The following is a 21,262-nucleotide window of genomic DNA, read 5'->3' on the forward strand; positions in this document are numbered from 1 at the left end:
ACTAATCTAACACTACTAAAAATAGTACTCATAGACAAAACATGCCATAGTCTTCAGTCCAAATACAAAATGTTGTTAGGGACATCAAATAGAGATAAATATACCAAGAAATGTAGGTGGTGTTTGCATTTATCGGGTAAGTTGCTTGAAAAATATTACATGGAAGAAAAATAATGATGATTAGAATCCAAGAAAAGAAATCATAACTTGTGAGTCGACAGACGTTTTTGTTATTTAAGCTGTTTATCAGAACATATAGATGATATAATGAATGTGGACTAAAAATGCAGACTCTCAGCTTAAACTCAAGGGGCATCCCTTGCATCCATTTTTATTTATAGTCTCCTGCAATTGCAAGTTAGACAAATAACCTAATCACAAGTGCAAGTATTTTTTTTTTCAATACTTTTTCCAGGCAATGAAAACCTGAAGTCTACTCACGGACACCTTCAGAGAATGTTTTTTTCCTTCCCCTTGCTTTGCCAGGTTTTTGATGCAGCTGTATTCACATGCTGTTTGTGGATATTTCTGCATTTTGTTTTGTTAGGAGTGAAAAGCAGCTCGATTGGGGCGAAACTAAGTGATTGGTGCAGCCATCGCAGAGTATTCTAAAATGTCCGTACTATGAGGCACAATACAGTCATCTTTGGTTTAGCATCTGGTTAAATATTAGCAGACATTATGGTATATTGTACCCTTAATCAATTCAGAATTCATCTAGCTGCTTCTGTACTCTGTCACATAATCTATAAACTTCAGTGACTCATGCATCACGATACGCCGACTGTGTTTCCCGGGTCACGTTGTATGCTTTGGATCATAAGCTGTTCCAGGCCTTCTCCATACTTTTTCTTCCTATTGTTCTGTTACAGGTTGAGCCGAGTTTCATCTTTCAAGAGAATGTTGTTTCAGGACTGGTCCGCCTTTAAAATGTAATCTAGTGTTTCTTGAGGGTTTATGAATGGTTTGCACCTTGTGGTGAACTCTCTGTTACTTGAACATGTTTTGGTAACTGGCTAAAATTAAAAAAATGTGACGGCATCCAAATTGTTTTGGACACTAACTGTAACTGTGAAGGTGTAGCTCTTATTTGAAAGTGTGGCACTGTGAGTAATTCAGGACAAACCCCATTTCTTTCTCGACATCAAGTTTTCGTGTCAGGTCAGATTCCTCAAAATTTTAAACAAGGACCTACGGTAAGTGGAGTGTAAACATGTGAAAGTACATAACGACAAATCAGACACATGTCAAAACAATAATTAAAATACTTTATTCTTTGCATTCCTGGTGTTTGCTACCTGATACCACACAGGCAAAAACACAAACTCAGACTTGTGATTTGGTGATTATGGCTCAAGTTTCCTGAACTTGTCTTTGTCCGCTGTGAATGTCATGCATAAAAGACCAAAGTTACATCGTTCTGAAATTGCATTGCAAGTTGCAACATAGTTGTACAATTTTGTGGTGCAGAAATCGAACTACCCCCACCCCTCGGAAGTAGTCCTGTGAGTATGGCTGATTCACTGTGCCATATTTTTTTTAGACTCAGTGTTCATTACCGCAGGTTTTATAGTCCATATTCAACTGGTCACTGTGTGTACAGAGTCTGTATTGTAAACATAGGCACTCTAGTTGTAACTGGCCATTATTTAGGGCCTTTAGAAGAGCTTTAATAACGTAAGGCCTGTACACATGGCACCGTGTCCCACAGGCTTTTCAAGCACTGGGTCTGTCACCAATAAATGCATACCACAAGGATAAAAACAGTTAAAATATTAGTCTAGAGATGCCGCTATCGAGATGTGGTGGATATGTAACATAATGTAACTGAAGGTAGACAAAACAAAATACCTTGTTTTTGGGTTAATAATAAGAAAAACACAAGAAAATTGGTGAATGGATGAAAAATGCCAATCTTGGATCTTTACTCCTCGTGGGACAAAAAATGTAATGTCTGTCCTGAGAGTGGTGCCAGAGTAAAGTTTTTTTTTCCTCACATAAATAAAAAGGTTTATCCTCCAACCAGTGGCCCTCAGGCTCAGCTAAGCTCAGGTCTGAGATGCTCTATGCTTTCCTCAGCTTAAACCTCAGTGCTGGCATGCTAAAGGATTTCTTATTTTAGTTTAGTATGTTACTAAACTGCTAAACTTTTGGATTTATATTAACAGTAATGCTAAAATTAGCAAGGCTCCTAATACAATCATTTAATACTTAGGTAAACAAGGTTATTGCTTTCTTTACAATAGTTAGATAAGAAGTTAGATACCATTCTGATGTCTGAGCGTTAAATCTGAAGCTAGGGCCCGAAGGTGTTTGGCTCGGATTTGCATAACAACTGAAGGCATGAGGAAACTGCGACCAGGATGGGTTCAATGACTTAACTGAGTCTTCTTCCCATAAAAAGGTTGTCAGTCAGCTTGCAAAAAAACTTAGACATCTATGCACAGCTTCTGGCCAACATGAAACGGTTACAATGCATTACTGTATTTACATTTCTTTTTTGAATGAAACAAATAAATTGTAAGCAGGAGTTCTAGTTTTTAGCTTGATGCAACAAGGCCTGGTGTTTCTTCTTGCTTTGGTTAAGCTAAAAAGCTATCACCTCCTGGCTCTAGCTCCACAGTTAATATCAAGTCATTAGAGTGGTATCAACATCATGATCTCCTTTAAAAAGATAGATTTGGCTTTTATAAAAAGTGGATCTTAAAACAATATTTGCATGCCATATTTACACTGAAGGATTTCGGTGAAAGTTTCCTTACTGGTCGTCCTTTAGCTTCAAAGTATGACTAAAGCTGATGGGATCAGTGTTTATGATTAAACTCAAACACTGAAGTACTGGATAAAGTGAATTATAAGTAGATGAACGGCCGTGGAAGATCTGAACCAAGTATCACTGTCAACCTATAACAACCTACAGACTATGAGTGGTCGACCGATGTTAGCATCTCTAGACTCCATCTGCCAGTGTGGCTGAAAACCCAGGAAGCATTTAATTATTGCACATCATCTCCACTTTACCGTCGGCTTTGCAGTCAAAAGACAAAGTGATTCATTAAGTCCTGGCCTGTGAGTCCACACAGACATGGCACGTACAGAAGTAATAAACCGTTATTTATAAAACACAAGAGGGTACAAAATTAAAAACGTTCGGTGCAGTGGATGTGCTGACGGTTCAGTGTCTTTTAGGAAGGCATATAACACACACCGTTCTCAGACTGTTTTCAGTCAGTCTGTCTTTTAGCCTATGACATATTCCTTTAGATTTGGCCAAGCACCTTCTTCATCCCCTCACAATCTTGAACATTTCACAGACGCTCCTTGTCATCTGTTGCTCCCTTTGTCCTTTTTACATCTTGGTGTTTTTAAAAGTACCCTGTTGTGGGAGAGAGTGAGAGTTGTCCTTACTTTTCCTCACCCTTTTCTTCTGTCTTTGTGTAGTCCTCTTCTTGGAGAAGAACATAGTCCTCTTCTTCCTCTTACTATACCTCTATGGTCTTAAAATATATCCTGGCATATATAGTATCCAGCTGGCTGTGCAGAGCGTGGAACGAAGGTCTCTTGGAGGGCACAGCGGCCCAGCAGTCCATCATGATGCGGTAAATATTCTGAGGACAGCGGGTCGGACAAGGCAGCCGAAACCCAGATGACAGCAGCTCCAACACTTCCTTATTGCTTTTCCCTGAAAGAGAGAGGAATAAAAATCATATGATGCCTCATTTTCAGGCACAAATCAAACTGAATGATGCACCGATAGGCTCCAGAGAGAAGGGATGCAACATCTCAACTCTTAAAGGTGAAATCAACAGCAGTATTGCAACATAAATCAGTCAAGATGTTTACATCCAAATCTTAAAAGTAAAAAAGCAACAAACTACTACTACTAACGTGCACTTGACTCTAAGCACACCGGTTACTACGACTTAAAAAGTGAAACTGTTTTTATTTGGAACCACTGGAGCCACATTTGATGGTGATGTAGTGAGTAGTTGGTGCAGCAGGGCAGCGCATGTAGAGCAGAGCAAAAAATAAAAACTGCATCAAACTGCATGCGACAGCAGCACATTCAACATTCAATAAATATTAAAGACGCTGTGACAGCTCTCTACTCTTCATAAGTCCTGTAACTGGGTGGAAGCTGAAGGAGGTGATGTCTACGTCGACTGACATGAACCCTAAAATGATGCAGTGGCAGTTCCTGCTTTCATGTGCAGCAGCCCTTGTGACAGAATTGTTTGTCATAATTTTGCGGCATTTAAACAAGATGCACAAAATAAATGTCATGAATACTGGCAACCAGAAGAGGGAGAGATGAGCAGTTGTTGCATTCACAATAAATCCTTGCTCGCCACAAGAGCCAGATAATTAGTTTATGATCTTTAGATGATTGTGGCCTCCTATGACAGGCTCTCTCAGTACTTGTCCAACTTGTGTCCAGCTTGTTGGTGCCAGTCCAAGTCTGTTCATTTATATTGGTCATTTCATGAAAAGTGTTAAAATTAGAATTAAAACCCCCAAAAACTCCACTATATAAAGTGACAGAATAATAGAGTGACGCTTAATCAAAAGAGAAAGGGGAAGTCACAGAATGGAAACAGTTCGTCATTGTGTAACCCAGTTGTACATATTTTAAATACCTTTGCACTGATTAATAAACAGGTCAGCAAATACTGAAAAAAACAGGAAGAAGTTATCAATATACCTTCGTAGGGCATTTTGCCGCGTGACATCATCTCATACAGCAACACCCCGAACGACCACACGTCTGATTTTACAGAGAACTTCTGGTGCATCGCTGCCTCGGGGGCCGTCCACCGCACTGGGATCTTTGTGTTTCGACTGGCTGTGTACACACTGTCCTGGAGAAGTGGATGACGGTAAAGGATTGAGACACTGTCTGGTAAACAGATTTGTGATCTCACAGTTGAACACTAAGTCACAGATTTAAGACTACATTTCCCATAAACAGTATTTCTTGGGATATGTTCCTTGTTGCCTTCCTGAATTTACTATCCACATGATCAAGATCAGGTTATTTATACGTTCAGACAACAACAAAGAGTCCTGTTTGGAAAGTAGTATGATCCTAAATTACTAAAGTGATTAAATGACACAGGTATTGCAGGTATGGCATCATTTTGTGTGCATTTGAACACAACAATATAGGTCACTGCCACGCACACAGGGATATTAATAATGACATGCGTGTATCCAGAACCTTTCACGTATAAAAGTAGATGAATTAATGGAAGAAAACTGGATGAATTCATATTTATTCTTGCAAATACGAAAAAAAAACGCTTATGAATAAAACATTTTTTTTATTACACAAACAACTAAGTAATGCAGTAATGGGAGCTGCAGATGTAGAACAACACAGCAGACTATACATATTTAACAAGAAGATGAATGAAATGTGACCATGGTAAATAGATTTACACGACCAATATTTCTCTTTCGCACGCAGACAGGCTATTTACCTTGATAATCCGAGCGAGTCCAAAGTCGGCCACCTTGCAGACCAGATCGTCTCCCACCAGGATGTTCCTGGCAGCCAGGTCTCTGTGGACGATGTTTCTGTCCTCCAGGTAGGCCATGCCCTCAGCAATCTGACTGCCCATGTAGATCAGATGAGCTGAAGTCAGCACCTGGCCTTCAGCCGCTGAGAACATCAACACAGTCGTTTAGCTAAACGATTAAAAGGCAGAAAGGGTTTGTCCTCTTGACATGAAACATGTTAGGGCCTCTTCATGGACTAAGCTGATGGAGTAAATGTTTGAACAGTGTTTAGGTGTACAGTAGATACTTTTTGGTTTAGTTTGTACTAATGCAGTTCTATTCTAACATTTGTTTGTGTCTGGACTTCAAATCTTGCAAATGTTGGACATTTTATTACAGCCTGTCTTACAGTTGTGTCTCTTGGTCATACTGAGTTTGTCATGATGACTTAGCTCTCCCCACCTCTGTTGTAGACATTTGGAAAAATAAGGAGTCGTACAAATAGGTCAGGACAACTAGCGCTAGCTTAAAAGGTTCACCATTTGCAGGCAAGGATTGTCTGATGAACCCATGGACATCATCTAACGCTGGGTTTTCTTCTTCGTAATGCTTTGCCAGGCTTTCACTCCATCTGTCTTCAGTTATTGGATTTTTCTGCCTTTAGTTTTGTCTTCAGAAGATTAAATGTAGCTAAATCAGGGTTGAGATCACTTGCACAACTTGGCCATTGACTGTTTCACTTCTTTACCTTCAAAAGTTCTTGGGTTGATGTGCATTTTGAGTTATTGTCCACCTGCAAATGTCCCACCTGGAATCAACTCCAGACCTTTTCCTTGTTTATTTAAAAAAACAGAAGTGTGGCTTCCCCATGTCTGCCCATGAAACAGCTTTTGAACCCCTGAGAACAGGGATTGGAAGTAACCAAAACCATAGTAACACCTAAACCTTTCTTCTGATTGGTTCATTGGCTCGTTCAAACTACAGATTGGGCAATCCTCATCCAGGACCCTAATGAAAAGGGGAACGCTAGGTTATTAGTTGATGCCAGCTGCGTCTTAGACACGTTAGTTTGTGCTTTTTAATCTGCGGGTATTCATTAGTCAGACCTTGGGGTGTTATATTCTTTTCAATTATGTGGTACAACCACATGGTGCCAGCCTCTCCCACAATATTTTTGTATAGCTTTTTGAGCTACATCTGAAAGCTAAATAAATCAGTTTTATTTCCCCTTCTACTTTAAATTCCCCACCTTGTTTGTTTTTTGTTATGATCCCATTAGCTCCTGGCACAAAGCACTGCTGTGCAGAAACTGTTTGATACCAAGTCTGAGAGGGAAAGAAAGAATCTGCTGGAAACAAGTCTTATTTCTGAATCTGGTTTTGTTCAATTAAATTCATACACACCTGAGGACAACCCAATAGCTGTCATCACATATTACAAGTGTCTCCCTCTTAAAAATACAAAGGCGTGTTCCCAGATCTACACTACAAGCACTCAGTGTTTTGTTTTATTTTAAGTTACAACCCCAGAAACTATGCCATGAATGTGTCTTTATTCTCTGGCCGGTCATATTTTAAGAATGAATGTTTATTATTGTGCAGATTAGTCAATAGACACCACATTAAGAAAGCAATGCTGTTTGAGGAACTCATTATACTCCCATTGGACATAATCACCTTTAGTACTAAACTGGTTGCTAAGGACGCAATTTTCAAGTTAAAACCTTGTAACAATAGTAGACTGTTCTGCATTGTTCATTGTTATTTACACACAGGAGGATGAAAATAATGGCAAATCCATTTTTTGCATGGCTAAGGAGGAAATACTGATTACTGAGAAATATTCTCCCCTCTGTGTGTGTGTGTGTGTGTGTGTGTGTGCGTGTGTGTGTGTGTGTGTGTGCGTGTGTGGAGACCTCTGGTGTAGTGCAGTAGATGTATTAGTACATGAGGCCCGTGCTGTACAGAAAGCAGATAAGTACAGTAATGACACGCAGACACGTACATGCAACATGAAGAGTAAAATCCATCTGGTGGCATGAGAAATATGTGAGTCAGTCCCGTCACGCTTGCTCACTAAGACGCCCTGTGATTAAAGTCTTTTGTAAAATGTCAGAACAATGTTTCTCTCCTGAGCGGAGCTGCCAGAGCACAGATTATAATTCCATTTGCTTTGGATTTAAGAGGGAGAGATTTAACGTCACTTGGCCTCAATACTGTTTCAGAGGGCTTTCCAAAAAGATTCTGAGGTAACGGCTGAAATTCTGAAACCCTCAATAAGCTAAATTAACTTCCTTTTCTAAACCTCTTTGCATATTAAAGCAACAGCGGAGTCCCCTGTTTCAGAAAGCAGTTGTGTGTGGTTTCGAAACAGGAAAGACGCTACGACAAAACACTTACTTCGTCAGAGGGGAACCGATTTAACTGATTTAACTGATTTACCGTAAAATACCAGTTGAAAAAGAGATGATGTGTGTCTTGAATACTGCAAGTTCATGGAAGAACATTAGTGTTTATGTTTGAGCACTCACAGGCGATGTAGGACTTGAGGCTTCCTTTGCTCATGAGTTCTGTCACAATGTAGACCGGCTCTCCTCTGGAGCACATGGCCAATAGCTGGATCAGCTTCGGGTGATGGAGGCTCTTTAGGGCCTGAACCTCCTTCACAAACTCATCCTGCTTCGTGTCCTCTGGAGGAAGAGAAGGAGGAAAGACAAGACAAAACTTTGGTAAATTGGATCATCTTGCTTGTCATTCACTATGTGTCTTTTCTTCTCCATACAGCTGATTGCATTTTTCATAAAAGTCAGCAACATTTGAGTTTTTTAGCCAACATCTTACAGCTCTCACTGTCTGTCTCTGGAACGCTTCAATACTTTTTAAGCAGCTTTTCTTTTACCTCTTACTTTAAATAAGCTCTACTTACCTTTGTCCAAGCAACGTCATCTCTCCTGCCTTTTATTATTAATATATCACTGTTCACTCTCATGTTTTTGTTCATCCCATATAACCATCCTCTTATACTCCTGAATAAATATTTCTTTATGCTCCAGCAGGGTTTGCCAATCACATATCTTCAAGCCATCATCCAGTATTATGTAGTTTGCTGCACTGGGCTAATTCTTGCTCAGATGGCAGGGGTCAGGACAGATACGGCTGCTATAAAAAGGTTTACTAAGTTGTAAAACCCTGCCTCATAAAATAAACTACCTGATGCTTTATTGCCTGAGAACTGGGCTTCCTGGTTAATTTTACATTCTTGGCAGCACATACACACACACAAAACAGAGTATTGTTGATAGTTTATACAGAACCATGAGGAGTAACAGACTGAAATGCTGATGTTTCACTTCAAATTTTCACATCAGCATCAGTGCCGGGGTGTGGTGGGAAGTGTCTTTTACTGTGTTATAGTACGTGCCAGGCAGGGTAAGGGTAAAAGGGACACAATTTGAAGATTCACTCACTCAGTTTGTTTCATTCTGTCAGCCTGCCTGGGCAAACTTAGAAACCAGTGATATGAACTGTTTGTAGAGGGAGGTTGCAGACTATAGGTGAGTTTGGGGCATCCTCTACATATTCCACACATAGGTGTCTTATGTCTATTGACACTGGGGTTACTGGTTGATGCCAGGTCATTATTCAGGCCTTGTGGTGTTATTTTCATTTCTATAGCACAACTATATGGTTCCATCCACACTCACCATATTTTTGCAGAACCTTCAGTGTTGCTTTTGAACGCCAAATATATCAGCATTATTTTTCCTTCTACCTTAAGTATCTCAACGTATTTGGTTATTGTTACCGTCTGCCTTATTCTCCTACTACCACACCCAGTAATGGAGTTCACTTCGACATCACTGCAGCAAAACCAGAAGTTAAATCAACATAAGGGTTAAGTTACTCTTTAATGATTGGTTTCACTGCTTCACTATAGTGTTCTATGGAGTTCATGGCCATGAGTAAGTGGACTGTGTTATGGTGGATGTGTGCACACTATTATTGTGATGACTAGTCAGCAGTAATGTGTCAGGAAAAGAAGCCATGCATCAGCAAAATGCACAGAACAAGGCCAACGTATCTGAGGTCTATGTCTGATGGTTTCCAAATTGTCACTTTTACATTTGTTGTATGGGAAAGAAAATACACACAATATGTTTTGGAGAGAAACCCAGCCTACAAGAAAGAAACTGCTGCAGTAGCAGGTGTTTATACACCAGCCTGCCTACCTTGTTTCAGGGTCTTTATGGCCACTTTCTTGTTCTCTGTTGTCCACAGAGCCTCCCACACCTCTCCAAAGTGTCCTTCTCCAAGTTTCTTGTGGAGTCTGAACTCCTCTCGGGGTCTCTCCCAGGGCTCCATGTCAAACAGCTCCCGCTGCACAAAGACAACAGGGTGAGTCCAGACAACTTTCATATTACCAACAGGCACACAAGTCTGCAGGGAATATTGTACAGAGACTGTGCTACTTAATACTGACATGTGTTGCTGTGTTTACACATTTTAAAACAGTAGAGGTTTGTGCGTTTTAAATATTACCGCACTCAGCAGTTTTAAACCAACGCCTCACTACCCAAGAGTTCTTTTAAAGCTGCTTAGTTGCAGAATTTACATGAGGCTAATATTTTAGATGAATCGTGCTCCTGCATTGTGATCTAATAGAGCACAGGAGGAGTTGAGGCGGAAGATGGAAACATGGCTTTAATAACAAAGAACAACTTTGTGTTTTAAAATATATTGATATTAAATTGTTTTCTCACGTATGTGTCTTGTAACAGGATCACATGGAAATAAAGTGATATACACTGAAGCTATGATATGCATCCTTGTCCGTGTCAAATAAAAAAAAAATGCTTTTTAACTAGATGTTTCTCTTTTCAGGTTTGATGCTCATGATTTCAATGTGTTAGTTAGGAAAAAATGAATAGTTAGAGGAGAATAAATGACACGTGAGTTCAGTACATTTCTGACAAATTTATTGTCGTTATCAGTCAAGTGCTACAAAACATTTTCTTCTAATGATCATGTTCTTTGATAGAAACAAACTGAAATCAAAGGACATATGAAACGTGGAGGAATAAATTAAATAACAATTAGACAGAATAAAATATGACAAAACAAATCATGTTGATTTTTACAAAAAGAAATAAAAAATTGCTTAAGTGTTGATCGGGTGATACATGAAGAAAGAAGCTGCTTTCGCCAGTGCAACCTAGTTGCTTTTTGTAAAAAAATTTTTTTACATTGTTAAAATCAAACTGAAATAAAACAGACATTCACAGTGAAATGAAGAACATTTGCCTCTATATCTTAGTCCATTGCTTAAAACAAAGGTTAGTCACCAATCATTAAACCAAAATATATAATGGCACATTATTCAAGGATGACACCAAAACAAGAGGCAGATTAATCCCAGAGTTGATGTTAATTTGTAACTATGCATGACCTCGTCATTAGTAATAGCTTAGTGACAAATCTAACCGCCTAATCTAGTCCACCAGGAAGAAATGCATCATTCTCAGTAAGACATAAAGATGTCTTCTTCTATCTTACCTGCTGGGCACAGGGTTCCTCCAGCAGGACTCCAAGGCTGCGAGGGTTTTTCTGGTAGTAGGAGATGAGCTCTCCCAGTGTGGCAAAGGAAATCTTATCTGAGACGAAGTACGCTCCGATGGTGGAGCGCTGGATCCTGAAGTGGTACACTTTCCCCTCACTGCGGGCTGCAAGAGGGAGAGGAGCGCCATTCTCATTACATGCTTAAATACAGAAATAAACTGAGTTTAACAGCATTTCCTGCCTTTGAGCTGGACATGGCTGCAAGAATAAGTCAGGAGAGTTTTCAGTAGATGAACAATTGAAACATCCACCTTTAAGCTGGCCAATAGATTATGAGTGCTTATTGCATTTTCAGGTTACATGCAGTGTAAGTCTAGATGATCGCAAACACCCAGTCCATTATCTAAAACTGCTCTTACAAAGGCCTTTGTGAAGGGACGATAACACACGTTTGCAATGGAGAGGTGTCTGTTATACCAGATACTGGCTGCAGCATACAAATACATTTAAATTCTAATGCAAACCTCGGAGTAAGAAAGGATGTAACCATATGCAGGTTTTCATGGATGTGAAAACAATGGAGAAGTGACAGTATATTAGACAGAAATGTAATAGTGACATAAAACATAGTAAGCGAAGGCCTCCACACTCAGGCACATATACACACAGAATCCTGATGATGCATATTTCAGGAGGACTAGCTCAGTGAAAATTGAACGCTAAACTGCAGCATATTTCCCCCGGGGACCTAAAGGACCTTGAAAGGGGAGAAGGGGGAGTGAGGGAGCACTGGTAGGTAGAGGATGGAAGGGGAAAGGATGTAGACGATGGTGAAAAAAGGCACAAAGAAACAGGGACCAGGAAGAGAAATGACCTGGAGGTGACTCAAGGGAGAGAAAGCAATAACAAGCTCAGACATCCTCCAGCTACACACTTCATAAAGCTGGCTGTGCACTCGTTCATGGCTCCAAATGTAGGTTACTATAACTGAACACTAAGCTTGAAATAAACCTGAATAAACACAATAATTTAATTCAGAAAAAGAAACATGGCTGGTCTTTATAAGTTGACTTGCTACTGACGTTGGCTGGTAGCTGCTCTGATGCAGCGTTCATATCTAATGCATTAGGAATATGCATATTTACTTGTTCCAGTGAGTCAGATAAGAAAGTAGTACAGAGGTTATTAGCTTAGCATAAAAGTTAAAAGCAAGGGAAACCTCCCAGCTTGGCTCTGTTCTCTAAAGCTCATTTATTAACACGTCATGAGTATTTCTTGATGTGCAGCAGCTTATCACTTAATCCAACTCCGAAGCTAAAAAAAACAGCCCTTAAAATCACATGTTTTTACTTTTTCTGTGTGATAGATGCATTTCTGAATTTGGCTGAAAGTGGACTTTCAAAATCTTGATCTCTTCCTGAATAATGCCGTCATATTTCACATGTCTTAAGAAGCCAATAATTAGGTCAAAGCAATCATCCAAACCGTTCCCACAGTTACAAATCCCCACGTTTTATTGTCCCTGCTACACTAGCATGAGCAAAGTAACCTGACAGAAGCCTGGTGAGACTTATGCTAATATCTTAATGATAACACACCACCACACAATTGCCATGTCTGTTATCTTACTATGGAATATTAGCGGGCTAACATTTGCTCATTATCATAAACAAAGTACAGTTGAGGCTGGAAGGGCAATAACACAGCAGCTGTTTGAACAAAAACTACTGCAAATCCTATGAATGACGATGACAATGTTAAATATCCTGCTCTGCAAACACTATATAACCGTGATCACAGTTTGTTAGGAACCACAACTGCCAGATTGGACAGTTTGCAAATTACAGCATGTTTTTATTCATCTAGCAGGAAAAATTAGTACTACTACTACTACTACTATCATTCACTTCCCTGAGGATAAAACTGTGACTGACCGTGCTCTGAGTTCAGCTGTTTACAGCTGATGAGCAAAAAAAACCAAATGTCATTAACCGCTACAGACCACAGAGCTGAGATCAAATGAAAACTTACAATAATAATATACAATCTTTTGGACAAGATGTAACAGTGACTTGGGCAAATCTTTTTCATTTATACATTATGTAACTGAGTTCCACAAATATCCCTCTCCTGAAAGAAAATCTAAATATGTGGTTTGAGTTGTATTGGTGATAGCCCAGATTCAGGATCTAATAGGGATTGTTTTGTTTTGTTTGTTTTCAGTTTCTAGGAGTGATACTATCTCTGAACGACCTATAGGAAAATAACAATTATTCTGAACTGCAATTTGAATGCAACATCATGGTCAATAAATCAATGCCACCACCTTTGTGTAAGTCACTACTGACAGTGTGTTTAGCTCATTTATTTTCTCTTACATTCATATACAAATAGTCACAGGCAGCTGAAGTAAATGGACCTCCTGCTCTATTAACTCAACATTATTCACCTCCATTCATTTGCATGATTATAAATCAATAACTGAACTACATCGACCCACCAAAATCACAAAGCTGAAACTAATTATTTCTATTGAAAGCTGAGTTGTCTCTTTCTAAAACAGCAATCAGCCACTGCTGGAAATAAGCCTGGCTCTCAACATGGCTGCCTGTAGGCATGTAGCGTCACCTCATGCCCTCTACAGTAAGAGCCGGGAGAGAAAATCGAACGCAGGGAGATTAAAGTTGAAAATGGCTGCAGACCTTGAAAAGCAGAAGGGGGTGATGGGTAGAGAACCGGATGGAGTAAAGGTGGAGGTGAAGGAGAAATACAGTAGGATTCCCACCAAACAGGATCTTAGAGAGCAAAGCAAGTTGAGGCACACATGCACACTGACAGAATGCAAACAAATGATGTGACAACATCAGGTACATGTTCCTCTGTACACACATGTCCACAAACACTCCCTCTGTACGTAGCTCAGGTAACACTTTCTGATCAGACACCATTCATAAAGATGAAAACCAATGGCTTCTAGCTTTAAAAGTCAATTTTTACAGATTATGAGACATTGATTTGTGTTGCAGAAAACTCTCCACCAGCATGACATGTTCAACAAAATTAAACTATTCTTTTCTGATGCATTTTTATATTTTGTGTTTCTTTGACATCTGTCTGTCACTGATGTATGTTTCATGCATGAGAATGATTCAACGTCAAAGTGTGACGGTACAACATGATAAACTCTTCTTAAGTTAAGTCAGGTCAGGCATTCTTGTTGCAAGCCGGCATAAAATCAGACAGAAGAAGAACAAACTTTCCTGCTTGTTTCATAGACGGCATGGAGACTGAAATAAACTGCAACTGTCATCAGTTTATTTATTCTTAATAATAGGAATAATGTTAACTGAAAGGTGAATAATGTGAGCTAACACAAAAGCCATGGGATATTTTAATACACATATTTGGACTAGCTTTTTGTTTTTTGTGCAAAACATGAGGTTTATAAAGACTCCCCTGTGTGTTTCAGTACAGGATAAATTGTGATCAGCCATTGATAACCGTGTTTCCCACATGCAAATGTACCAGGTTTGCAGTCATAAATGTTTGCATGAATCCATTTGACAATAATAAAGAGTGTTGGATTTCTCCATTTCTAGTGAGCCTTTAGCAAAGGTTAGACAGTCAATGAAATATAAAGTCAATGAATCAAATGTTAGTAAGAAGTTCATAAATAGATTTGATCCAGATTTCCTCCACCCTTGCAGAGCTGTAAACTGTTTATTTGAGAAATTTTAAAGAAAAGCAAACTAGCGTATTAGAGGAATATTCTTCCATAATAAAGCAGCCCAGCCTTTATTGAGATTAATCCTACGTAACCACTTGAATGAAGAATTATTAACCAGCCTATAAACAATGTCTGATCAGGAAGTGGAACTGGCGGGTCCATACAACAGTTTGCTGCCCATTCGGTCTGGACACAACAGCTGCCTCACTACCACAAAGGACAGAGAAATAAACGCCTGGATGAATGGATGAATGGACGGATGGATGGATGGATGAATGGACGGATAGATGGATGGATGAGTGCAGATCCTTACCAGAGATTGTGTACTCATCACTGTGACTCTCACTGATGCGAACCAGGAAGGAGCCATCTTTGTTTTGGGAAGCGAGCAGCAGTTTCTCAGCTTTCACACGGTTTATGTTTCCATAGTACCACCTGCACAGAGAGGAGACGGACACGCAGACGAGACAATGTGATGAGCGGGTGAACAGTCAGGAGGCAAATCAATGGCCCACAAAGACATGCACCATTGTGATCAATGGGAACAGAGGCGGGGCGAGGCGTGGCATGAATAAATGACAGAAGAAAGACAGGAAGAAGAATGTGTTACATATGAAAGCAAACATGCAGGAGCTTGAGCACGCAAAAACAAAGCACAAGTGCAAAAAAACACACGCACATAGATCACATTTTGCACATTGCAAGCTGACAGAGAGTAAAGAAGGTAAAAGTCAGTTTTAGTAGCTGGACCATGACTGTGCTGTCAAGATTTCTCCACACAAGACATTTTGGAGCAACTACCCAGAGCGTTACAGTAAGTCGCAACACAGCGGAGAGTTACAGTGTCGTTCCCTCCTGCTTGTTTGCTCACATCTCAGAAACTGGCCTGTATTTACTTTAAGTTATCGGGGAGGGCGGGTCTACGCCATGACACTCAGGTTTCACAGAAACTGACAAGCGGCTACTCAAGACAAAAGAGAGATCTCAGGATAAAACTGCGACAGGCTCTCAGAGAGGTGCTGCATTTGAAGTACAGTAGAAAATACCAGCTGATTAACTGACCTGTACGGCACTGTGTCACCATTACTTGGCATTTTATGAAAAAAATATAAAGTACCAAAAATATCTAAATAATGCCTGTAACAGATAAATACTTATGTTTAATTAACAAATGAATAATAGAGGAATATTATGACGGCGGTTCATTTAACCTTACGTTATAACACACACACACCAAATTCCTTTGATAAGTTATAAGATATGACCTTGACCTTTCAGCCCATTTTTTTTGTGTGGGGGGTGTTAAATTTATACTTGTTTTATTTGTCGCTGTATTTTATGATCAGAGTGTGACTCATAGCCCTCCTCCTCATCCCCACTATACAAAGCAGTCAAAAACATTTCACTTTCACTATTGTATACAAATAGGATAGGAACTTTCCACTGTCCTTAAACACACCACTGAAACTGAACATGCCTCTGACATCAGAACAATGTCAACATCCACTAGTCCTTACAATGCTGGCACATCATGATAAGTTACAAGTGTCAGAACGTGTTTTACAGTTTAAGATTAAGATAAGTTTGTTAAATTTGCGCGTAAGAAAAAAAGATTTGCAGCATTCTTACACGCTGCCCATCACTTCCTCTGTTAAAGGGTTTATCATTAAAGCTACGACTGCCAGAAAACTTCCCACCACTTTATTTCTTCTGTGATCTGTGTTAAAATAATATAGGTGGCAGTTTTTGAAAGTCTGAACAGCTCCTCTCTCAGCTTTTGTTTAATGGTGCAGAAGTGCTGATTCACCTCAGTTAAATCCCTAAAATGTGGCTGACATGTATTAATGATGCTACAGGAATAGCAGAGAGGTGGGGTCAGTGGAAGAGTTATTAGAAGAAAGCTGGAAGTTTTTATCTTTTGTGTTCCTCTAAAAATAGCTCCGACTTGTCCCAATGATAAGTGTTTTTACCTTAAGATAGTTTCCCTAAGAGGCTGATTTTGTAGCTCAGATTGTAACCCATAAATCTAAAAACACTAATTTAAGGAATCTGTGATGCTATTATTGTTCTGTTGTCTGAAACAAACATCATGCAGGGGTCTGGGTCTTCAGTTTCAGTGCCGTGTTTGGGACGGGTGGAGTCAGTGTCGGGTCAGCACCGTGAACACAGAGAGGGAGCTCTGCTGAAACATGATGACTCTCTGCAGGCTGAATGAATAATGGAGGACCTGCAGCTGCAGGGCGCCGAACACATGCAGCCTCTCGGCTACATTTAGCTCCAGCCCGGTTCTACAGCAGCAGCAGAGGCTCAGGAACTCATGTTAAAGTTTTCCTGCAGGACAGGAGGATGCTAATCCTAATCACCTCTGTGAACACCGGTCAAGAAAGCGATTTAGTTTCTGGGATTAGAATTAAAGCTGGAATTATTGATCATTTAGTAAAGTTAATCAATCAGACTTTCCCTTTCAAATTAGATGTCTAGGTCCCCTTACTCTTTTTGGTCATTAAATCTTTAGACCAACAATCTCTACTTTTTCACTTGGATTTTGAAAATTATGATGAGCAACACTTTGTGACTTTGTACAGATCAAAACAACAGATTATGCAAAAGTAAGATACAGGTAGAGTCGATGAAGGCTTTGTCTATAAATATTCTTTTGGCTATATATCAGACAGTGATGTCTTATGATTTTAAAACTGCGTTTCATTACTTGCACATCACAATAATTATTACTTTCTCTATTTATGAACTCATTGGTTTAATCTCTATTCCAAAAATATCCATCAAAACAGTAAAGTGACATATTAATGCACATTAATGGTAGTTTTGCTTCTTACTTCTGGACTTGTTTGACTAAACTAACTTTTCAGTGTCATATAATTAGTAAAGTCATAGAAAGTCACATGAGGCCATTCTACATTAATAATAATATACTTTTGCTATATCCACTGTAAACATGCAGCTAACTATTTTCACTATTGATAAATCTGAAGACTATTTTCTCTCTAAAATCATTTTTTTATATAAATTGGTCTACTAATGCTCAAATATCTTGTCCAGCTTCCCCTCACAGAAGAATAGGACAACACAGAAAATGAGTCCTATTCCCATCAGAGAAGCTGAAACCAGCACATTTGACTCTGTAAAGGGACTAATCCTGTCAGTAAAAGTACAAAACTTAAAAATATTACATTTGAAATGATGAAAGGGGAAACAGAGGAGACAGTGTTTGCAAATCACCACAACAGAGAGCAGCAACCAGTGATGACTCACTGATCAGGATATTTGCCAATTCATTCTGTCATGACCAACAGGCTGAGAGACATTTAAGCAGGAAAAGTTGATTGAGAAAGAAACAAAACAAAAACAACAACCTTAAACTGTCTGAAGCTTGAAGAAGCCAAATCAAAGAGATCAGGTCATCACATTATGTCTCTGACAGAGATCAGATCTAACAGAGCCTTTAACAGCAGAGGTCAAACCTTATTCACTGACAGCATACTTTCTGAATGTCTCAGCTGTCACGACTCTTCAGGAGCAAAATGAGTCCAAATAAAGATAGCTCTGCTGTATATTGATTTATATTTAGCCTGAATCATTACACAAGTTAATGTGTGTTTCTGACAGTCTGTATTTGTGTCATGGAAATATTTAGGAAACATATGGAGGATTTAAGTGATGTGTCTGAGCCTTCCACCTTCAGATCCAAGTCCAGTCTCCACATCAGCACCATGATCCAGTGTTTCTTTAACAATGAAGTCAGAGAGGAAATCTACAGCGACAGAAGAGCAGAGGATGGATGCTGAGCACTCACTTGTGTTTGGCGAACTCGTCCTGCAGCAGAGCCACGTAGTTGGCCGGGATCAGTCCGGACTCCAGGGACCCGGTCAGCTTCTTGGCCAGCACGTACTCCCCCCGCTTCTCTATGACCGACAGCTTGTCCCCCTCCTTCACCGTCAGCTCGTCGTCGCTGCGGGCCTCGAAGTCGAAGAGCGCCGCGTACAGCTGCACCGGCCGCTTCTTGGGGGACGGGACGCGGATGTCTCCGGACACGGTGGGGATCTCGGCCGCATGCGCCATCGGGTTGGCGATGACATGGTTGTGGTTGGGGACGTTTGGGTAGCGGAAGCCGGGCCATATCCAGTTCCAGAGCCGGTCCAAACACGGCATACAGGAGCGACAGCAACTCTCCATCCCGGGACATGAAGGAGCGCGACGGCCGTGTAATTGTTATTATTGTCCCACCGATCAATAGGATGCGCTTCAGGTTTATCAGTCCACAGAAAATGGCCTTTCACAGCCCACGGTCACCAGCCGTTCAGTCCTCCGGTTTACCGTTCTTCCTGTGGCTGGAAACATTATGCACCACCAGCAGTAGTTGGGTAGATTAGCCGGAGGAACCGGTTTTTTCTGTTGAGATCATGGATCTCAGCTCCACGGCTGCAGTGCGCACGGCGGCTGTGGGAATGCGGAAACGGGAATAATGGCCATCCAAGTCGGATCGGTTCCCTGCAAGGATTCGGCGGCGAGACCCCAGATGAACCCAGAATGTGAGCATGGCACCCGTGGAAACGTCAATCCATTGTAGTCTGTCTGGTGTAAAGGACAAAAACGCCCCAGCGGTGAACGCTCAGGTGTAAAACCGCCGATGAAGGAAGAGAAAGGTGAAGGTGAGGCTGCAGCGAGGTGCGTCCCAAATTTGGGTTTGGCGCTCGGCACACCTCCTGCTGATCAGACACCTGCGTACTGAAGAGGAGGACGAACCAATGGGTGTGTGACAGAGGGGTGGGTTAAGAAAGAGCGTGTTGGTATCTTTTGGGCAAAGAGACAGACCTCTCCCTCAAACATAAATATAAAAGGTCAGTTTGGTTGAGTAAACCATGGAGTCTGTTTTCTAAACAGAGTGAATGCCTGGTCTACAGTATCAGGCTCTGCTGTGTCCTGCTGTGTTCACTGATAAACCCATCTGCAGGACATTTATCAGCAACATATCTGAAAATCCATTCATGGTTTTGGTCATTCTTTCTGATTCCAGCTCTTAATAAAGCAGATGTTCCATTGTATTTTTTTCTAGACCTTCTCCTTTATTCCTGCATGTGCACACAGGAAACAAATAAATCATTGCACTTCACCACAAAGCAGGCCCGGGGATGAACACCACTCACTGATGATGCACCGGCTTGTTTTTTAATTCTCAAAGCTATTATTCAAATCTTTGTCTGAAAGCACCAGATAACAATCTGGAGATTTTTCAAGGAGACAAGAGTCTAGTAATCACAATTCACCTGACGTCAGGTTATGAAGCAAAGCTGTCTGAAATGATTGGATTAGTTCCCCTTTAAAGAGGCCACATTTAACATGGATCCACTGCAGTTTGTAAGATATTTTAGGTGAGATATTCTGGGAAAGCGTGCTGTAAATCACACCACAGAGAGACAGGCAGGATTTACCACAGCTCCCTCTCAGCAGGTGATCCAACGGATGTTTTTTTAGATTTGTTGCACATGTGCATATTTTAATGACGACCAGAAAATGAAAGCAGCAAAAAAGGAGGTCTTTTATAAAGTCAGGTGGTAATCTATTCAAATTAGAAATCTACAAATCTATCAAGCATCTTATTCACAGATAGACACAGGCTTCATTGTTGAAGTAAAACTATTAAAAACACACAGGTTAAAGTCCTGCATTCAAAATGTTACTTAGGAAAAAGTACAGTGTAATCTGTAAAGGCTGTTTATAGAATAAAAAGTTGTAGTACTCGTGAGTACTGATACATCAGCAGTTACAGAGGGTTGGCCCATCTTGATATACTGTCACTGCTTTTAATGTAGCTGCTAAAGCTGGAGAAAGTATTAACTATGGGAGTGGTTCTCAACCCATGGACTGGGTCCCTCCAAAGGGTCACTAGGTACATCTGAGGGCCTGTGACATGTTTAATCCGAGAAGAAAGATGTTCTGATGTACAAACATGTGTTTATATTCCAGAGTTTTCTCTTATCTTTGTAGTTTTGTGAAATGTTAGATTTTTAGATGTTTAAAACATCTGAATGTTAGAATGAAATAGCAGTAGAAGCTAAGACGGGACAAACAGCTCATAGATATCTGAAACATGACAAAGATGAAAACATACAGAAAAGACTTTCCAATCAGTCTTTGTCAGGCTAAGAGACTGAACCACTGATTTAATGTAATATCTTACTGAAGCTGTCAGGTAAATGTCAAAGAGAAGAAGAAAAGAATTGTAAATTAAAATCTTCAAATGAAATGCTGTCAATTTGTCCAACCTCTGCCTCCTGAAAACTGAAGTCAACTCATCAAAGCGAGAAACAAACCAAGACCTGAGGCACGCGTGATAGATAGCACACCGTTTTATTAGTATATTTAGCTTTGTGACGTACAGCTCGGGAGGAAACAAAACAAAAGAACTAAATAGTCACTTTTTTTTTTTTTTTTTTTTAAAGTCCAGAAACATTTCAGCCGT

The 21,262-nt window shown here is 40.1% G+C and overlaps 1 protein-coding gene across 1 annotated transcript; it reads right to left on the reverse strand.

The window, feature by feature from the left end:
- Positions 1-1,265: 1,265 nt before the first annotated feature.
- On the reverse strand, positions 1,266-19,785 carry srms (src-related kinase lacking C-terminal regulatory tyrosine and N-terminal myristylation sites). Its single transcript, XM_084553857.1, has 8 exons — positions 18,596-19,785; positions 15,095-15,216; positions 11,052-11,218; positions 9,728-9,875; positions 8,030-8,188; positions 5,481-5,662; positions 4,703-4,859; positions 1,266-3,682 (listed from the first exon to the last, which is right to left on the reverse strand). Exons 1-8 carry the CDS (start codon positions 18,973-18,975, stop codon positions 3,483-3,485), a joined length of 1,515 nt encoding a protein of 504 aa, XP_084409983.1. The 5' UTR covers positions 18,976-19,785; the 3' UTR covers positions 1,266-3,482.
- Positions 19,786-21,262: the final 1,477 nt, after the last annotated feature.

The sequence above is a fragment of the Chelon labrosus genome (assembly GCF_963514085.1).
Source record: "Chelon labrosus genome assembly, chromosome: 10".
In the NCBI taxonomy this organism is placed as follows: domain Eukaryota; kingdom Metazoa; phylum Chordata; class Actinopteri; order Mugiliformes; family Mugilidae; genus Chelon; species Chelon labrosus.

Excerpts from the sequence above, each read along its gene's own strand:
- srms (XM_084553857.1), bottom strand. The coding sequence starts at position 18,975 with ATGGAGAGTTGCTGTCGCTCCTGTATGCCGTGTTTGGACCGGCTCTGG. Across the intron at positions 11,219-15,094 it reads TGATGAGTACACAATCTCTG|CCCGCAGTGAGGGGAAAGTG; the intron begins GTAAGGATCTGC and ends TCCCTCTTGCAG. Across the intron at positions 4,860-5,480 it reads GACTCGCTCGGATTATCAAG|GACAGTGTGTACACAGCCAG; the intron begins GTAAATAGCCTG and ends CCACTTCTCCAG.